The sequence below is a fragment of the Ornithorhynchus anatinus genome, chromosome 8 (assembly GCF_004115215.2).
Source record: "Ornithorhynchus anatinus isolate Pmale09 chromosome 8, mOrnAna1.pri.v4, whole genome shotgun sequence".
NCBI lineage: Eukaryota > Metazoa > Chordata > Mammalia > Monotremata > Ornithorhynchidae > Ornithorhynchus > Ornithorhynchus anatinus.
Window position 1 is genome coordinate 22,619,956 of NC_041735.1, and position 15,539 is coordinate 22,635,494.

Below are 15,539 nucleotides of genomic sequence, written 5' to 3' on the forward strand. Positions count from 1 at the left end.
CTAGAGCTGGGCCCTGGGAGTCAGAAGGACCTAGATTCTAATCCAGATTTCTCCACTTGTCTGCTGTGTGCCCTTGGGTAAGTCACTTCACTTCTCTGTGCCTCAGTTCCCTCATCTGAAAAATAGAGATTAAGACTGTGAGCCCAGAAAGTAGGACAGACGGGGGCTGTCCAATCTGATTAGCTTGTATCTACTCCAGCACTTGGCACATAGTAAGCACTTAACAAATATCGTGATTACTCGGGACCATATATTTACACTGAATCACTTGCCCCATCTGTAATTTTAGTTCTGTCTTCCACACTAAGATCGTGAGCAATACCCTTGAGGGTAGCAATCAAATCTACTAATTATATTTTTCTCTCCCAAGTGCTTAGTAGTGCTCTATATACAATAATCACTCAATAAATGCTATCATTTGATTGAAGAGGTAAGGTGGCTCTCTGCATACAGTAAGCGCTCAATAAATAGGATTGATTGAATGAATGAGTGAAATCTTCCATTTCAGAGAGCAAAAACCCGTAGTCCGAAGCAGGTTAGAGATTCTGAGTCCACAAGGCAGCTTGGCAGAGCCCCGGGAGATGGTCTGAGGTGATCCAGGTGCAGAAAACCAGACAGCTCTTTATCTCTCTTCTCCGCCAACTCCAGAGGAGAGAGTGGAGATTGGCATTGGAATTTGGGGGTCTTGCCTGGTCTCTGACCCCAGGCAGACGGGAGGGACAAGGGCCATCCAGCTGCCTCCCCCATTTGCATTCAAATTACTGCTCTCTGCGTATGCAGACAGCTGGCCAGTGGCCGGCTGCCACGGCTAATCCTGAAAACTCAGTCGTGCCTGGACAGAAAACGTGAGTTGGAGATAAACCATAAAACGTCTCTCCGTCCCTCTCTTGCCTTCTGTCATTTGCCGTTGCCAAGGACCAGGGGTTCTGGACTCTGAACTCGGTCAGCAAGAGCCAGGCCTCTGGCTCACCCCAGGGGGAAGACCCCCACCCCCCGACCCAGGGTGGCAGTGGGATCCTGGGCTGGAGCTGGGGTGTGGGAGGAAGTCACACCGGAAAGCTGCAGGGAAGTAGTGTGGCCTAATGGGTAGAGCACTGACTTGGGAGTCGGAGGGACCTGGGTTCTAACCCCAGCTCTGCCACTTGTCTGCTGGGTGACCTCAGACAAGTCACTTCACTTCTCTGTGTCCCAGTTCCCTCATCTTCAAAATGGAGATTAAGACCGTGAGCACCATGTGAGACTGTCTAACCTGATGAACTTTCATCTACCTCAGTGCTTAGTGCTGTGCCTGGCATATAGTAAGGGCTTAAAAAAACACCATTAAAAAAAAGCTGGTCTGTAACTGCTACTTTATCTGAGAACTCCTGAGAGACCCTGGTCTCTGTTGTTCAAGCTGCTGCCCCACAGGAGAGCTGGATAATAATGTTGGTATTTGTTAAGCGCTGACTAGGTGCAGAGCACTGTTCTAAGCGCTGGGGTAGATACAGGGGAATGAGGTTGTCCCACGTGAGGCTCACAGTCTTCATCCCCATTTTACAGATGAGGGAACTGAGGCACAGAGAAGTGAAGTGACGCCCACAGTCACACAGCTGACACGGGGCAGAGTCGGCATTCGAACCCATGACCTCCGACTCCCAAGCCCGAGATCTTCCCACCGAGCCAGATGCTGGTGGGGGATGTTTTTTGGGAAGGGGAAACAGGGGAGGAGAAGGAGGGAGGGTAACCCACTTCCTCCATTTCTGGGGTCCTGAACCCCGAGCTCTGATTGGACAGGGAACTTAACTCCCAACCCACCTCTACCTGCTGAAATTACCTCCTACTTCTCGAGACGAACTCACGTCATAAGGACTCGGCCCCTGCTCCTTGGTTTTTCCTCATGACTCGCTCCCACCCTCCTGGGCCTGGGCCACCCCTGGGAGTCTTCCCTGGTGACTACGCCAGATGGTCCAGTGGTCTGAATTAAGTGGACACACCCCTGTGGTGGACACTCCTGCCCGCCCTGGGTCAGAGTGTCAAAGCCATGGGGTCAGGGAATCAGAGGCACAGGGCAAAATCAGGACTGGATGGTCAAAGGAGCATGTGGGGGCTTGGCCTGGGGGCTTTCTTTTCTTGGTGAGGAAGGAAGAAGAGAGGACAGGAGAGGTGGAGATGAAAATGTTTCACAAAATAATAATAATAATAATAGCTGCATTCGTGCAGCAGTGTGGCCTACTTGGAAGAACATGGACTAGGAGACAGGAAATCTGGGCTCCGATCCTGGCTCTGCCATTTATCTGCTGTGTGACCTTGGGTAAGTCACTTGACTTCTCTGCGCTTCAGTTTCCTCCTCTAAAAAATGAGGATTCAATACCTCCTGTTCTCCCTCTTATTTAGAGGGAGAAGATAGGGGATGGGGACTTCTTCTGACCTGATTAAGTGATACTCCAGCACTTAATGCACTGTTTGGTAACACGGTAAGCTCTTAACAAATGCCATAGTGATGATGATGATGATGATGAGACCAGCTCTGGCACTGATACAGTCATCTTGGAAATAACCCCAGTTTCACACTCCCTATCTCACAGGCCATGGGGAAGGGAAAACAGATATTTAATCTCCATTTTACAGATGAGAAATGAGAAGTGAAGTGATTTGCCCAAGGCCACAGAGCAGGCAACTACTGAAACTGGTATTGGAACCCAGGTCCTCCGATTCCCAGTGCTCTTTCCACTAGTACATGTTTGTTGTTCATTTGTTTGTTTGATGGTATTTGTTAAGCACCTACTATGTGTCAAACACTATTTTATGCTCTGGGATAGGTTCAGGTTAATTAGGGTGGACACAGTCCTTGTCCTGCATGGGGCTCCACAGTTCATTCATTCATTCAATCGTATTTATTGAGTGCTTACTGTGTGCAGAGTACTGAACTAAACACTTGGGAAGTACAATTCAGCAACAAATAGAGACAATCCCTGACCACAGTCTGAAGTGGGAGGGAGAACAGGTATCAAATCCCCATTTTACAGTTGAGGAAACTGAGGCACAGAGAAGCTAAGTGACTTGCCCAAGGTCACACAGCTAGCGATTGACCGAGCAGTTGGCAGAACCAGGATTAGTACCCAGGCCCTCTGACTCCCAGGCCAATGCTCTTTCCACCAGGCCACGCCCCCTTAGACATCACATAAGATGTCCCCAGCCCCACAGAGAACTATCCTGGATTTTCTCCCGCTATGGCAACTTGGGATTCTGCCTGCTGCTGAGCGCGGCGCTGGCCCGATTCGGTCTCGGACTTTCATTCCGCCAGCGGTCCCGGTGACCCGTGGGCCCAGTCTCCGAACTGAGATGGGGGGACGTGGCCCCGGGCCCGCTGGCATCAACCCCGGATCCTGGCGGAAGACATGGAGAAGGAAGAGGAGGCTGGCGGCCGCCTGCCAGGAAAATCCAACAGAGTTTCCATCGGAGCCTGGGCGTGCAGCTCGGAATGTAGCGGCCGTGGAAAACGCGGAGACTGCCCAATGCCCCGCGGAGGAAACAGTCGGGTTAGGGGGGAGGGATACTAAGACAAGAAAGCAATCCCCCTTTGCGTGGCACATCCACCCCAAGGTGGGATTGTAGCAGCTCCTGCCCTGGCTGCCGTGGCCTCCCTCGTAACCACTTTCTCCCCAGATTGGGGTGGTGAAAACCCCAGAACCAAGGCGGGGGAATGCAATCAATAAATATGATTTGCTCTTCCAGAAGGGCACACGCCTCCCCTCTACAAGTGCAGGGAAGAATCTGGATCAATTGGCACCAGATGTAATTGACCATAGCTTTCCCTCTCCCTTTCCATCCCATTCTCCTTTCTTCTTCTTCCTCTTCCATCCCCTTCAGTATTTTGGTCCATTATCAGGGAACTTTAGAAAAGAGGATGCCCGGAGTGTGGTTCTGGCAACCCACATCCTGGACCCTCGAAGCCAACGGAGAGCATATGATAGTCATAGCATAGTGCTAGGCATCAAAGAAACCCTGAATAAATGCCAATGTTATTTACAAAGGCCTGGCACATCAGTCTTCTCGCCCAAAGTGCTGCTCTAGGAGAGCAGACCTTCCGGGGAATTTCATTTCTGGAGGAAGAGAGGTTGTAGAAATCTTCCTGGAAAGCATGATTTTCTTCAGTCAATCTATCAATGGTTTTCACTGAGTGTTTACTGTGTGCAGAGCACTGTACTAAGTACTTGGGAGAGTTCAGTATAACAGAGTTAGTAATTCAATCGATCATACTTACTGAGAGATTACTGTGTACAGAGCACTGTAAGAATGTTTACAGAATAAAAATAATAATAGTGATATTTGTTAAGTGCTTACAAGAACTGTTCTAAGCATCGGGGTTGATCCAAGCTAATCAGCTGGGACACAGTTCCTTTCCCTCATAGGGCTCACAATATTAATCCCCATTTTACAGATGAGGTAACAGACACTGAGAAGTGAAGTGACTTGCCCGAGGTCACACAGCAAACAGGTGGCAGAGATTAGATTAGAACCCAGGTCCTTCTCTTCCCCCGGGCCTATGTTCTATCCACTGGGCCGTGCGTTCAGTATAACAGAGTTGGTAGTTCAATCAGTGGTATTTATTGAGTGTTTACAGTGCTTGGGACACTACAAATCAGCGGAGTTGGTAGACATGTTCCCTACCCACTGTCTAGAAGGGGAGAACAAGGATGGTCTTCCCAGAGGGATGAGAGAGCTGAGAATACCTGAAAACAGAAATCAAGGTAGCATGTCACGATCCTGACCGCTTTGCTCTTCAACCACTTTCAACCTATTTGATCTCTGGCCCCCCAGAGATAAGGAATGGCCCTTCCACTTTTACACAGTAGATAGACGAGATGGAAGTACAGAGAGAATCTTGGGATTAGAGGAGCAAAGTAGCCCCGCTGTCCTCCAAAACCACTTGTCAACCATGACAGCAAACTGCTGACCAACTGGTAGCCAGGCTTGGGGGGGACCAGAACTGCTTGGGGGAAAGTGAGGCAGCAGCTCCTCCACCTGCTCTATGGGGGAAGCATTTCCCTCTCCCATCTGGGGACTGCTCCCAGCTGGCAGGAATGGAGCCCTTTCAATGGATTATCCCAATCCCCCACCCCAGACCTGGAATCTGAAAGCCGGGGGCCTTTCTTTGATTAGGCGAAGTGGGAGAGAGCTCTCTGGCCTCCCTGTCCCATCTCTTGGGCCTTGCTGGCTGGAATGGAATGTCCCTACTTCTGTTTTTCTTTAATATAAAGGTTCTCAAGCAAGGGGGAATGTTATTCGTGGATAAAGGGGACTTAACATTCCTTGGAAATAATATTTTGGCCCGGTGGTCCAGGGACAAAGGCGCCGGAGCTGGGAGAGGAAGGATGCTGAAGGTCCCTCTCTCCTTCACATCTTTGGGTCCCTAGGTCTGGGCCCTGGTCCCTGGGAAAAGATGGAGAGACTCCGGGGAGACCTGCCCCCACAAACTGACACCTCGAGGCTCCAGAGATGTTCGCTTATGGTATTTGTTAAGCACTTACTATGTGCCAGGCACTATACTAAGCACTGCTTGTAGATACAAGCTAGTCAGGTTGGATGCAGTCCTTGTCCCGCATGGGGCTCATAGCTTTAACCCTCATTTTACCGATGAGGTAAGTGAGGCCCAGAGAAGCTGAGTGACTTGCCCAAGATCACACAGCAGACAAGTGGGAGGGCTGGGATTAGAACCCAGGTCCTCTGACGCCTAGGCCTGTGCTCTTTCCACTAGGCCAGCACTGGGAATAGGTGTACATGAGCAAATTATTGGGATAATCAAGGCCTCTGAGATACTCTGGGACTTAGGGTGCCTACGTTATCCTGATAATTTGCTTGCCCTCATGGAGTCTCCTCTTTCATCCCTCAAAGCCCCTCCTCTTTATTTATTAACTCATTCTGCTCCCAGCTCATTTTTTCTCCTTTTCCCATCTCTGCCTGCTCCCCGGTCTCCCCTTTTCCTGAGCAATTACTGGGAAGAAACAATCCTCAGTCTTCCAGCCTCCCAGGCAAGGGGCAGCTGGCAGAGGAGCCTGAGAGCTGGGAGCTCAGCAGGGGAGCAGTCTTGGGCTGAGGAAAGGGAGGAAGGACACAGAAAGAGGTGGGGGATACATCACAAATAAACAAAGTCCAGGGAGTTTTGGAACAAGAGAAAAGCCTCTCCTGCCAACTATGTGTCTTAAACACTCTGGAAAGTGCAAATGAATCCAGGCCTGGGATCAGAGCTTCCCTCTCCTCTCGGCTCTCGGCTACCCCGTTCTCCGGGATTGGGTACAAGCAGTGAAATTCCACAGCCACCTCCAAGAGAACATCACCAGGCTCCAGGGAAATAGAAAACTGATTTCCTCCTGGATCCATCACCTCCACCGGGCCTCTTTTCCGAGGGGCCAGAGGAAGTTCCATGGCACCCGCAGTTCTCCACAGCGAAGTTCCTCCATGGAAAGTCTTCCGGAGGTGTTGGGGCATGACCGTCCACCCAGACACGAGTCCTCGGTGCCCAACAAGAGAAGGGGTAGGAGGTAGAGTCAGAAGGACTTGGGTTCTAATCCTGCCTCCGCCACTTATCTGCCGTGTGACCTTGGGCAAGTCAGTTCACTTCTTTGTCCCTCAGTTACCTCATCTGGAAAATGGGGTTTAAGACTGTGAGCCCATGTGGGACAGGAACTACGTCCAACCCAACTTGCTTGTATTCACCCCAGCATTTAGTACAGTGCCTGGTACATGGTAAGTGCTTAACAAATACTGCAGTTATTAAATATGTTTAATAGTTATGCCGGGATTAGAACCCAGGTCCTCTGACTCCCATTTTTGACTCACAGTTATGCAGGACAGAAGCAACGCGGCATAGTGGAAAGAACACAGGCCTGGGAGTCAGAGGATCTGGGTCTAATCCTGGCTGTGGCACTTGTCTATTGTGTGATCTTGGGCAAGTCACTTAACTTCTCTGGACTTCAGTTCCCATCAGTAAAATGGGATATAAGACTGTGAGCCCCATGTGGGACACAGACTGTGTTCAATCTAATTAGCTTTTATCTACTAATAATAATTATTATGACATTCGTTAAGCCCCTACTAGGTAAATTGGGTTGGACACAAGTAAATTAGGATACAAGTAAATTGGGATGGACACAGTCCCTGTCCCACGTGGGGCTCACAGTACTTATCCTAATCCTTAGTACAGTGCCTGGCACATTTAAGCACTTAACAAATGCCATTTAAAAAAAGGGAAGCGGCTTTGAGGCTCCTTAGTAGCATAAGCTGTGAAAACTATCCTGCCAGCTCTTCAAAGTCCTTGCATTCTCATTTTTGTTTTCTACTCATTGGAAAGCAGGGGCTGATAATGGATATCTTGTGCCTGTCCAGCACAGTTGACCTTAAAACAAACAGTAGGTCTTGTGGAGAGAAAGCAGTGGAGGTGAGGGGTGTACTTCTTGAGGAAGACTTTTTTTTTTGAGTTGGTAGACATGTTACCTGCTAACAAGCAGCTTATAGTCTAAACGGGGAGATAGACGTTAATATTCAACACTTAGAACAATGCTTGACACATACTAAGCATTTAACAAATACCATAATCACTATAAATAATTAATCAATTGTATTCATTGAGCACTTACTGTGTGCACAGCAAGAAATCAATCAATGGCACTTACTGGGCATTTCCTCAGTTCAGAGCACTGTACTAAGGCCTCAGGCCTCCGAAGAGTACAATAAAACAGAGTTGGTAGAGACAATTTCTGCCAAGGGGGAACAGGAATTAAAATAAATTACAGATATGAACATAATTCCTGTGGGGCTGAGGGCGGAAGCAGCATGGCCTAGTGGAAAGAGCAGAGGCCTGGGAGTCAGAGGACCTGGGTTCTAATCCCGGCTCTCCCAATAGCTTGCTGTGTGATCCTGGGGAACCCTTTTCTGTGCCTCAATTTCCTCAACTCTAAAATGAGGATTCGATACCTGTTCTCCCTCCTACTTAGAATGTGAGCCCGATGAGAGACAGGGACTCTGTCCAACCTAACTGACCTGAACCTACCCAAGTGCTTAGAACAGTGTTTGACTATGGTAAGCACTTAATCAATACGATAAAAATAAATAAATAAGGGGTACAAATCCAAGTGCAGTGAGCCCTGCGAGAAATGTGCCCATAATGGGGGTGATGGGTCAGTCTTTGCTATCTTGGTTTGAAAATGAGCCTTTTCAGGGAACCAGATCCCCTCACTACTTAAAGTGAGCAATCGGCCAGTCAATCTTATTTATTGAGTGCTTACTGTGTCCAGAGTACGTACTAAATGTGTGGGAGAGCAAAATATAACAACATTACAGACACATTTGTATTTGTTATGTGCTTACTATGTGCCAAGCACTGTTCTAAGCACTGGGGTAGATTCAAGGTAATCGAGTTGGACACGGTCCCTGTCCCACCTGGGGCTCACATTTTACATTTTACAGATGAGGTAAATGAGGCCCAGAGAAGTGAAGTGACTTGCCCGAGGTCACACAGCAGACATGTGGCAGAGCCGGGACTAGAACCCACATCTTCTGATTCCCAAGCGGCGTGCTTTTTCCACTATACCGTGCTGCTTCCCTGACGATAAGACCGATATTAATATAAATAAATACAGATATGGACATAAGTGCTGTGGACCTTGGAGGGGGGAAGAATAAAGACAGCAAATCAAGGCGATGCCGAGGGAGTGGGAGAAAAGGAAAGGTGGGCTTAGTAAGGGAAGACCTCTTGGAGGAGTTGTGCCTTCAATAAGGATTTGAAGGTGGAGAAAGAAATCCAATTCGGCCCTGGGATCCTGGATCCTCAGTACAGAGGCCGGCCTCCTCCAGACCTTCTCTTTCCTGTGGCCCGACTCTCTGCTTGGACCGCTTCACGGGGCTTGGCCCGGGGCCCGCTCCATTCATCCGAGGCTTTGGACCGGCAAATAAAAAGGAAAAACTGGAGGTATGCAGTGGGGCAAAGCAGGGAGAGGTCCCTGGGAAGAAAGCGCCTTTGTTTACGGGCCTGGTAGCAGCTGGCCTGAGGGTCCCAGGATGCCTCTCCAAAGGAGGAAACGGAAACAGACGGCAGCTCTGCGTTGGGGAATCTCCGCTCTCTGTCTCTTCCTCCTCAAGTCCTTGAGGTGGGGTGGGGGGTGGTGGCCGTGGGGATGGTGGAGTCAGGGGTGGGGAGCATAGAGTAGTGGTTGGAGCATGGGCCTGAGAGTGAGAAGGTCATGGGTTCTAATCCTGGCTCTGCCACTTGTCTGCTGTGTGACCTTGGGCACATCACATCATTTCAGTTACCTCATCTGTAAAATGGGGATTGAGACTGTGAGCTCCATGTGGGACAGGGACTGGGTCTAACCCGATTTGCTTGTATCCACCCTAGCCTGGCACAAAGTAAGAACTCAACAAATACTATTATTATTATTATGTCATGCTGCTTCCTTTTAAAGGTAGAAAAGCTAGACAATGAAAATACCTCTGGGCAGCATCATCCTTTAAGGCCCCTGAAGCTCACAAACATGCCCATCGTCAGGGAAATTGAAGGGGCAGAGAGACCCCACTCCCCTGGCCCTAGGCCCCTAGATTGCCTCTCCAGATTCTTAGAGAACATTGAAGAGAAAAAGCCTGTGGGCTAAAGAGGAAGAGAGGGAAAGGTGGAGTCCTCTAGTCTGTTAACTCCTTGTGAGCAGAGAACGTGTCTACCTACTCTGTTGTATTGTACTCTCCCAGGTCCTTAATGCAGTGGTCTGCACACAGTAAGCGCTCAGTAAATACCACTGCTGAGGATGATGATGATGATGAGTCAGAGGGTGATGAAGGGCAGACCAAGAGTGAAGATGCAGCTCTGGGGAAAGGGAGAGGGCTGGAATCTTGGATACTCTCAAATTACCCACTATCCAAGGATGACATATGTAGCATCATCTTACATTACCAATCAATAAATCAATCTCATTTACTGAGTGCTCTATGTGTGCAGAGCACTGTACTAAGTGCTTGGGAAGGTACAATATAACAGAGCTGGTAGGCATTCTTTCTCCACCTTCAAATCCTTATTGAAGGCACAACTCCTCCAAGAGGCCTTCCCTTACTAAGCCCACCTTTCCTTTCCTAGGAGTCAGGAGACCTGAGTTCTAATCTCAGCTCCTCCATTCACCTGCTGCGTGACCTTGGGCTACTCACATAACTTCTCTGGGCTTCAGTTCCCTTATCTGCAAAATGGGAATTCACTACTTGTTCTTTCTCTTACTTAGACTTTGAGTCTCATGTGGGACTTTTTTTTATCTTGTATCAACCCCAGTGCTTAGCACACTGCTTGACATATAGTAAGTGCTTAAAAAGTAGCACAGTTATTATTTCCCTCTTCTTTCTCTGTCTCTCTCTCCTGGGAGAAGTGAGCAATAGGAAGGGACAACCAGGAGGCTAATTGCCCGAATGGTACTAGGTCCAGGCTGGCAAGGACCACAAACTCCCTTGGGATGGTCCTGTGGGCTGAGACCTGGTGAGCTGAGATGGGTGAAGGCCAGGCCCCCTAGAGTCACCTGGCCCTGGGCTCCAGAGCCAGAACCTGGGCTTTCTCAAGGTAGGGACCACTTGCCAAGGTAGGGCATTCTTTTTCTTCATGGTATTTGTTAAGAGCTTACTTTGTGTCAGATACTGTACTAAGCACCAGGGTAGCTACAAGTTTGGACACAGTCCAGGTCTTAATTCCCATTTTACAGATGAGCTCCCACACTTCGGAGAAAAGGGCGACGGGAGAGTAGAACTAGCGTTAGAACAACCCTCAAGGCCGTGGGCCGCCGAGGTGGAATGAGAGGCAGCGAAGAGTTCTGCAGGACAGATGGAGCAAGAGGCCTCTTGATCAAACAAACATGGCTTCCCTAGGAAGTCGTTGGAATGAAACTTGGAGTCGTGTTGTTTGATTTAGGCCAGGGAAGAGGCCTACCCTTGGCTTGCAGATTGACTTTAATTTGAAGGTCCTGAGCATCTGTCCCCAACTCAGGCAGCCTATAATGTGAGGAGATGGTTTGGATTAAGTGTCAGAAGTAGGGTGATTCTGCGAGTGAGTCGGGGGGGGCAGGGAGAGGGTTTTTTGTTCTTCCCGTTACTGTCCTCTGCAGCCGGACAGCTTCCGGGGCCATGATGCAGTTATCCCCCAAAACTGCCCCTTCTCCCCCAAAACAGCCCCATCTCCGCAAGAACAGCCCCATTCCAGCTTTTCATCTAGGTGAGAATAATAATAATTGATAATAATAATTATGGTATTTGTTAAGCACTTACTATGTGCCAAGCACTGTTCTAGGGAAGCAGTATGGCTCAGTGGAAAGAGCCTGGGCTTCGGAGTCAGAGGTCATGGGTTTGACTCCCGGCTCTGCCACTTGGCAGCTGTGTGACTGTGGGCAAGTCGCTTAACTTCTCTGTGCCTCAGTTACCTCATCTGTAAAATGGGGATTAACTGTGAGCCTCACGTGGGATGACCTGACTACCCTGTATCTCCCCCAGCGCTTAGAACAGTGCTCTGCACATAGTAAGCACTTGACAAATACGAATATTGTTATTAAACTCTGGAGTGGATATGAGGTAATCAGGTTGGACACAGTTCTGGTCCCACAGAGGGCTCAAAGTCTTAATCTCCATTTTGTAGATGAGGTAACTGAAGTCCAGAGAATAATAATAATAACAATGATAATAATAATTTCGGTATCTGCTAGGCGCTATGTGCCAGGCACAGTCCTAAGCACGGGGGTGGGTACAAGTAAATTGGGTTGGACAGAGTCCCTGCCCCACCTGGGGCTCACAGTCTTAATCCCCATTTTGCAGATGAGGTAACTGAAATTCAGAAAAGTGAAGTGATTTGCCTGAGATCACACAGCAGACAAGTGGTGGAGCCGGAATTAGAATCCATGACCTTCTGACTCTCAGACCCGAGCTCTATCCACTAGGCTGTGCTGCTTCTCATTATGGAAAGAAGAGCCTACCCGGCTGGGCTTTTTAGAGTCTTTTCTCAACTACCCCAGCACTTAGAACAGTGCTTGGCACATAGTAAACACTTAACAAATGCCATTATTATTAGGGGAGGGGAAAGAAGGTAGGGCAAGGGGATAGAGCTGAGCTCCAAGCACACGGCCCCTTCCACCTGCTCTACCATGGGTTTCTCTCTCCTTCACACAGTAGAGAAATTTAAAATGGGCACCAGGCTTCGGCAGAGTCCGAGAGAGCGGGAGTGGCGATGTCAGGCAGCAGGGACCGCAGATCAATGTGCGATGGCCATTTTGGGAAAGTCTGTTTTGTATGCCAACTTCAAAATGTCCCAAGCGGTGGCCATGTTGATAGGGTCAAGCGGTGCTCAACTGCCATCTCGAACAACAGCGGCCGGGAAGGAGTTCAGCTTATTGGATAGAGCCTGAGCCTGTGAGTTAAAAGGTCATGGGTTCTGATCCCGGCTCCGCCACTTGTCTGCTGTGTGACCCTGGGCAAGTCACTTCACTTCTCTGTGCCTCAGATCCCTCATCTGTAAAATGGGGATTGAGACTGTGAGTCCCACGTGGGACAGGGAAGGTGTCCAACCCGATTTGCTTGTATCCACCCCAGCGCTTCGTACAGTGCCTGGCACATGGTAAACACTTAACAAATACCATAAAGAGGTAAAGAGGTGCTCAATTGCCATCTCAAGCAGCAGCAGGCATATTAGTAGGGTTAAGAGAAGCTCAATTGCTGACTCAAGAAGCAACGGCCCAAGTTGTATGTTTGCAACCCTCAGAGCCCCTGCCTTCTCCTCCAGTGATCCCACTGTCATCCCCCTCTCTGAAAATGGAAGAGAAACACTGGGTCTTCCTGACTCCCAAGGCTCCCACCAAGGTCTTCGCTTCCCAAAGCAGCTGAGGACAGAGGGGCTGTCTCAACTGCCTCCTGAGCAAGAAACATTAAATGGGTCATTTGGACTGGGTTCTAAGCTTGGGAAGTCCACTGTCCAGTTTCTGAGGGAAAACTAGTGCTTGCTTCCAGCTGAGCGGCTTGCCTCTCCATCCAAATGAAATGTCATTTTCTTTACACTCGGGATATGCAGCTCAGATTTCCTACTTCTGGTGCTCCTTGAGGAATATCTGGGGCCTTTTTTTTCCACGGCCCATTGAAAAGATGGAGCAGGAATGGCTAGAAAAAGCACACTGCCTCAATAAAAGGTAAATGGAAGAATGAAAATCTCCAGGGAATGAAGAGAGAGAAATAGGTCAATCCGTCACATTTATTGAGCACTTACTGAGTGCAGGACACTGTACTAAGCTCTTGGGAGAGTACAATATAACAGAATAACAGAGTTGATAGACAGTTTAGAGGAACTCAGTCTAAATCCCCATCAATCAACAGCATTTGTTGAGCACTTGCTGTGTGCAGGACACTGTAGTGAGTTGGAAAAGTATAATACAACAGAGTTGGTAGATGTCCACAGGGAGCTGATAGTCTAGCAGGGGAGACAAACATTAAAATAGACCAGGGAATGGGGAAATAGTAAAGTAAAAGTATATTTACATGAGTATTTTTATGGTATTTGTTAAGTGTTTACTAAGGGTCAGGCACTTTACTAAGCACTGGGATAGATACAAGCTAATCAGGTGAGTCATAATCCATGTCCTTCATGAGGTTTACAGTCCTAATCCCTATTTTACAGATGAGTTAACTGAGGCACAAAGAAGTTAACCGAGTTTCCCCAGGTCACAGAGCAGACAGGTATTGAGGGATTGGGTCGGTTATCCCCTTGAAAGACAGGGGAGAGATCACCCACTAAACACAGTCACATCCACAAACATAGATACCTCCCGATCTGAGGGTCCTAGGGAGGGAGCCAGCCCTCCTCCTCAGTGGACTCACAGACAACCTGTGTCAAGCTCTAGGAGCCCCACAAGCCACTGTCCCACAGGCCCACAGTCCTCCCTGGATTGGTATGGGGAGAGCAAAGTGGTCCTCGTCTCTAAGAGAAGCACAGTGTCTTAGACATTCTCCAATCCTGCCCCCCCTAACTGGAACTTCTCTGACTCAGGCTTCAACGGCAATTTGAGGGTCTGGGGTCTCCTGGGAGCTCAGGAGACGGTATGGGTACCTGGGACGGATCCGCAGCCCGGGTTCTGAACTCCAGAATGGTGTGGAACTCAGCGGAGGCAGCGATAAATCTTTCATGAATCGAGTAATGAAACTGCAGGAGGGCCAATTTGGAGAGGGGACAAATGACATCATCTGCAGGCGTGTGGCCGCAGGTGGCTTGCATTCGTGAGGAGACGCGCCTCGGTGTCTGAGGCGAAGATGTCTCAGAGGCGGAGGGGAGGTTTGGCTCCAATCCTTTCCCCATTGAACAGAAACGTACATCTGGGCAGCATGCCCGAGCCCCGAGGCTGGCCACGTGTAACCGTGACCTGGGGAGCCGAGGTCCCGTGGGGTTCGGAGCCACCGGTTCTGGAGCCTCTGGCCTGTGACCTGTTGACATTCAGCCCGATTCTCCACCTCCTGTCTGCTGTGTGGCCTTGGGCAAGTCACTTAACTTCTCTGTGCCTCAGTTACCTCATCTGGAAAATAGGGATTGAGACTGTGAGCCCCCACGTGGGAGAGGGGACTGTGTCCAACCTGATTTGCTTGTATTCACCCCAGCGCTTAGTTCAGTGTCTGGCTTATAGTAAGTGCTTAACAAATACCATTTTATTATATCTGTAATTTGCTTATTTATATTAATGTGTGTCTTCCCTTCTAGACTGAAAGCTAGTTATGGGCAGGGAATGTGTCTATTTTTATATCGTACTCTCCCAATACTTAGTTCAGTGCTCTACACACAGTAAATGCTCAATAAATACTACTGACTGACTGACATCCAGAGGGCAACCATTACCCCATTCCTCCAAGCATCGTGAGGACACTGTTGGAGCCTGAATTCACTCCATTTTGCTGTGACATGGCTCCTCACTATAGACTTTGACTAGAAGCTGTGGAGGAATTTGGAAACGTTTTTCAGACAGCATGATCCCGCTTGGATGCAGCATGACTCAGGGTTGGAAGAAATGTGTATGTGAAGAGCGTTGGGCACCGGGGGTGTATTATAATATGAATTTACCCCTGGGCTATAATGCTTCCGCCTTACAGGGAATTTGAGCATAAACTTGAGCATAAGCTTGTTGTAGGAACAAACTCTATTGTATTGTACTCTCCCAAGAACTTACTACAGTGTTCTGCACATTGTAAACACTCAATAAATACCACTGATCGGTCGACTGATTGAACATTTGAATATGGATGGACTTTTGCTCTGACTCCTGAGGGAGACACTTTTCAAGTCCTTGCACACAGTGGTCTGTCCAGCGTAAGCGCTCAGCAAATACCATTGATTGATTATGCACAGCCAATCACCCAGTTCCTTCAGGGTTCCCACTTTTCTCTTTGAGAAGCAGTGTGGCTTAGTGGAAAGAGCTCAGACTTGGAAGTCAGAGGTCGTGGTTTCTAATCCCGGCTCTGCCTCTTGTCAGTTGTGTGACTTCGGGCAAGTAACTTAATATCTCTGTGCCTCAGTTACC

At 48.8% G+C, this 15,539-nt stretch overlaps 1 protein-coding gene across 1 annotated transcript in view; it reads left to right on the forward strand.

Moving 5' to 3' along the window:
* Positions 1-13,125: 13,125 nt before the first annotated feature.
* EMILIN3 (elastin microfibril interfacer 3) overlaps positions 13,126-15,539 on the forward strand; it is a 76,705-nt gene continuing 74,291 nt past the window's right edge. The window contains exons 1-2 of the mRNA XM_039912893.1: positions 13,126-13,169; positions 14,068-14,237. Of these exons, the coding sequence (XP_039768827.1) occupies positions 13,126-13,169; positions 14,068-14,237 (214 nt within the window). The remainder of the gene's footprint in view (positions 13,170-14,067; positions 14,238-15,539) is intronic.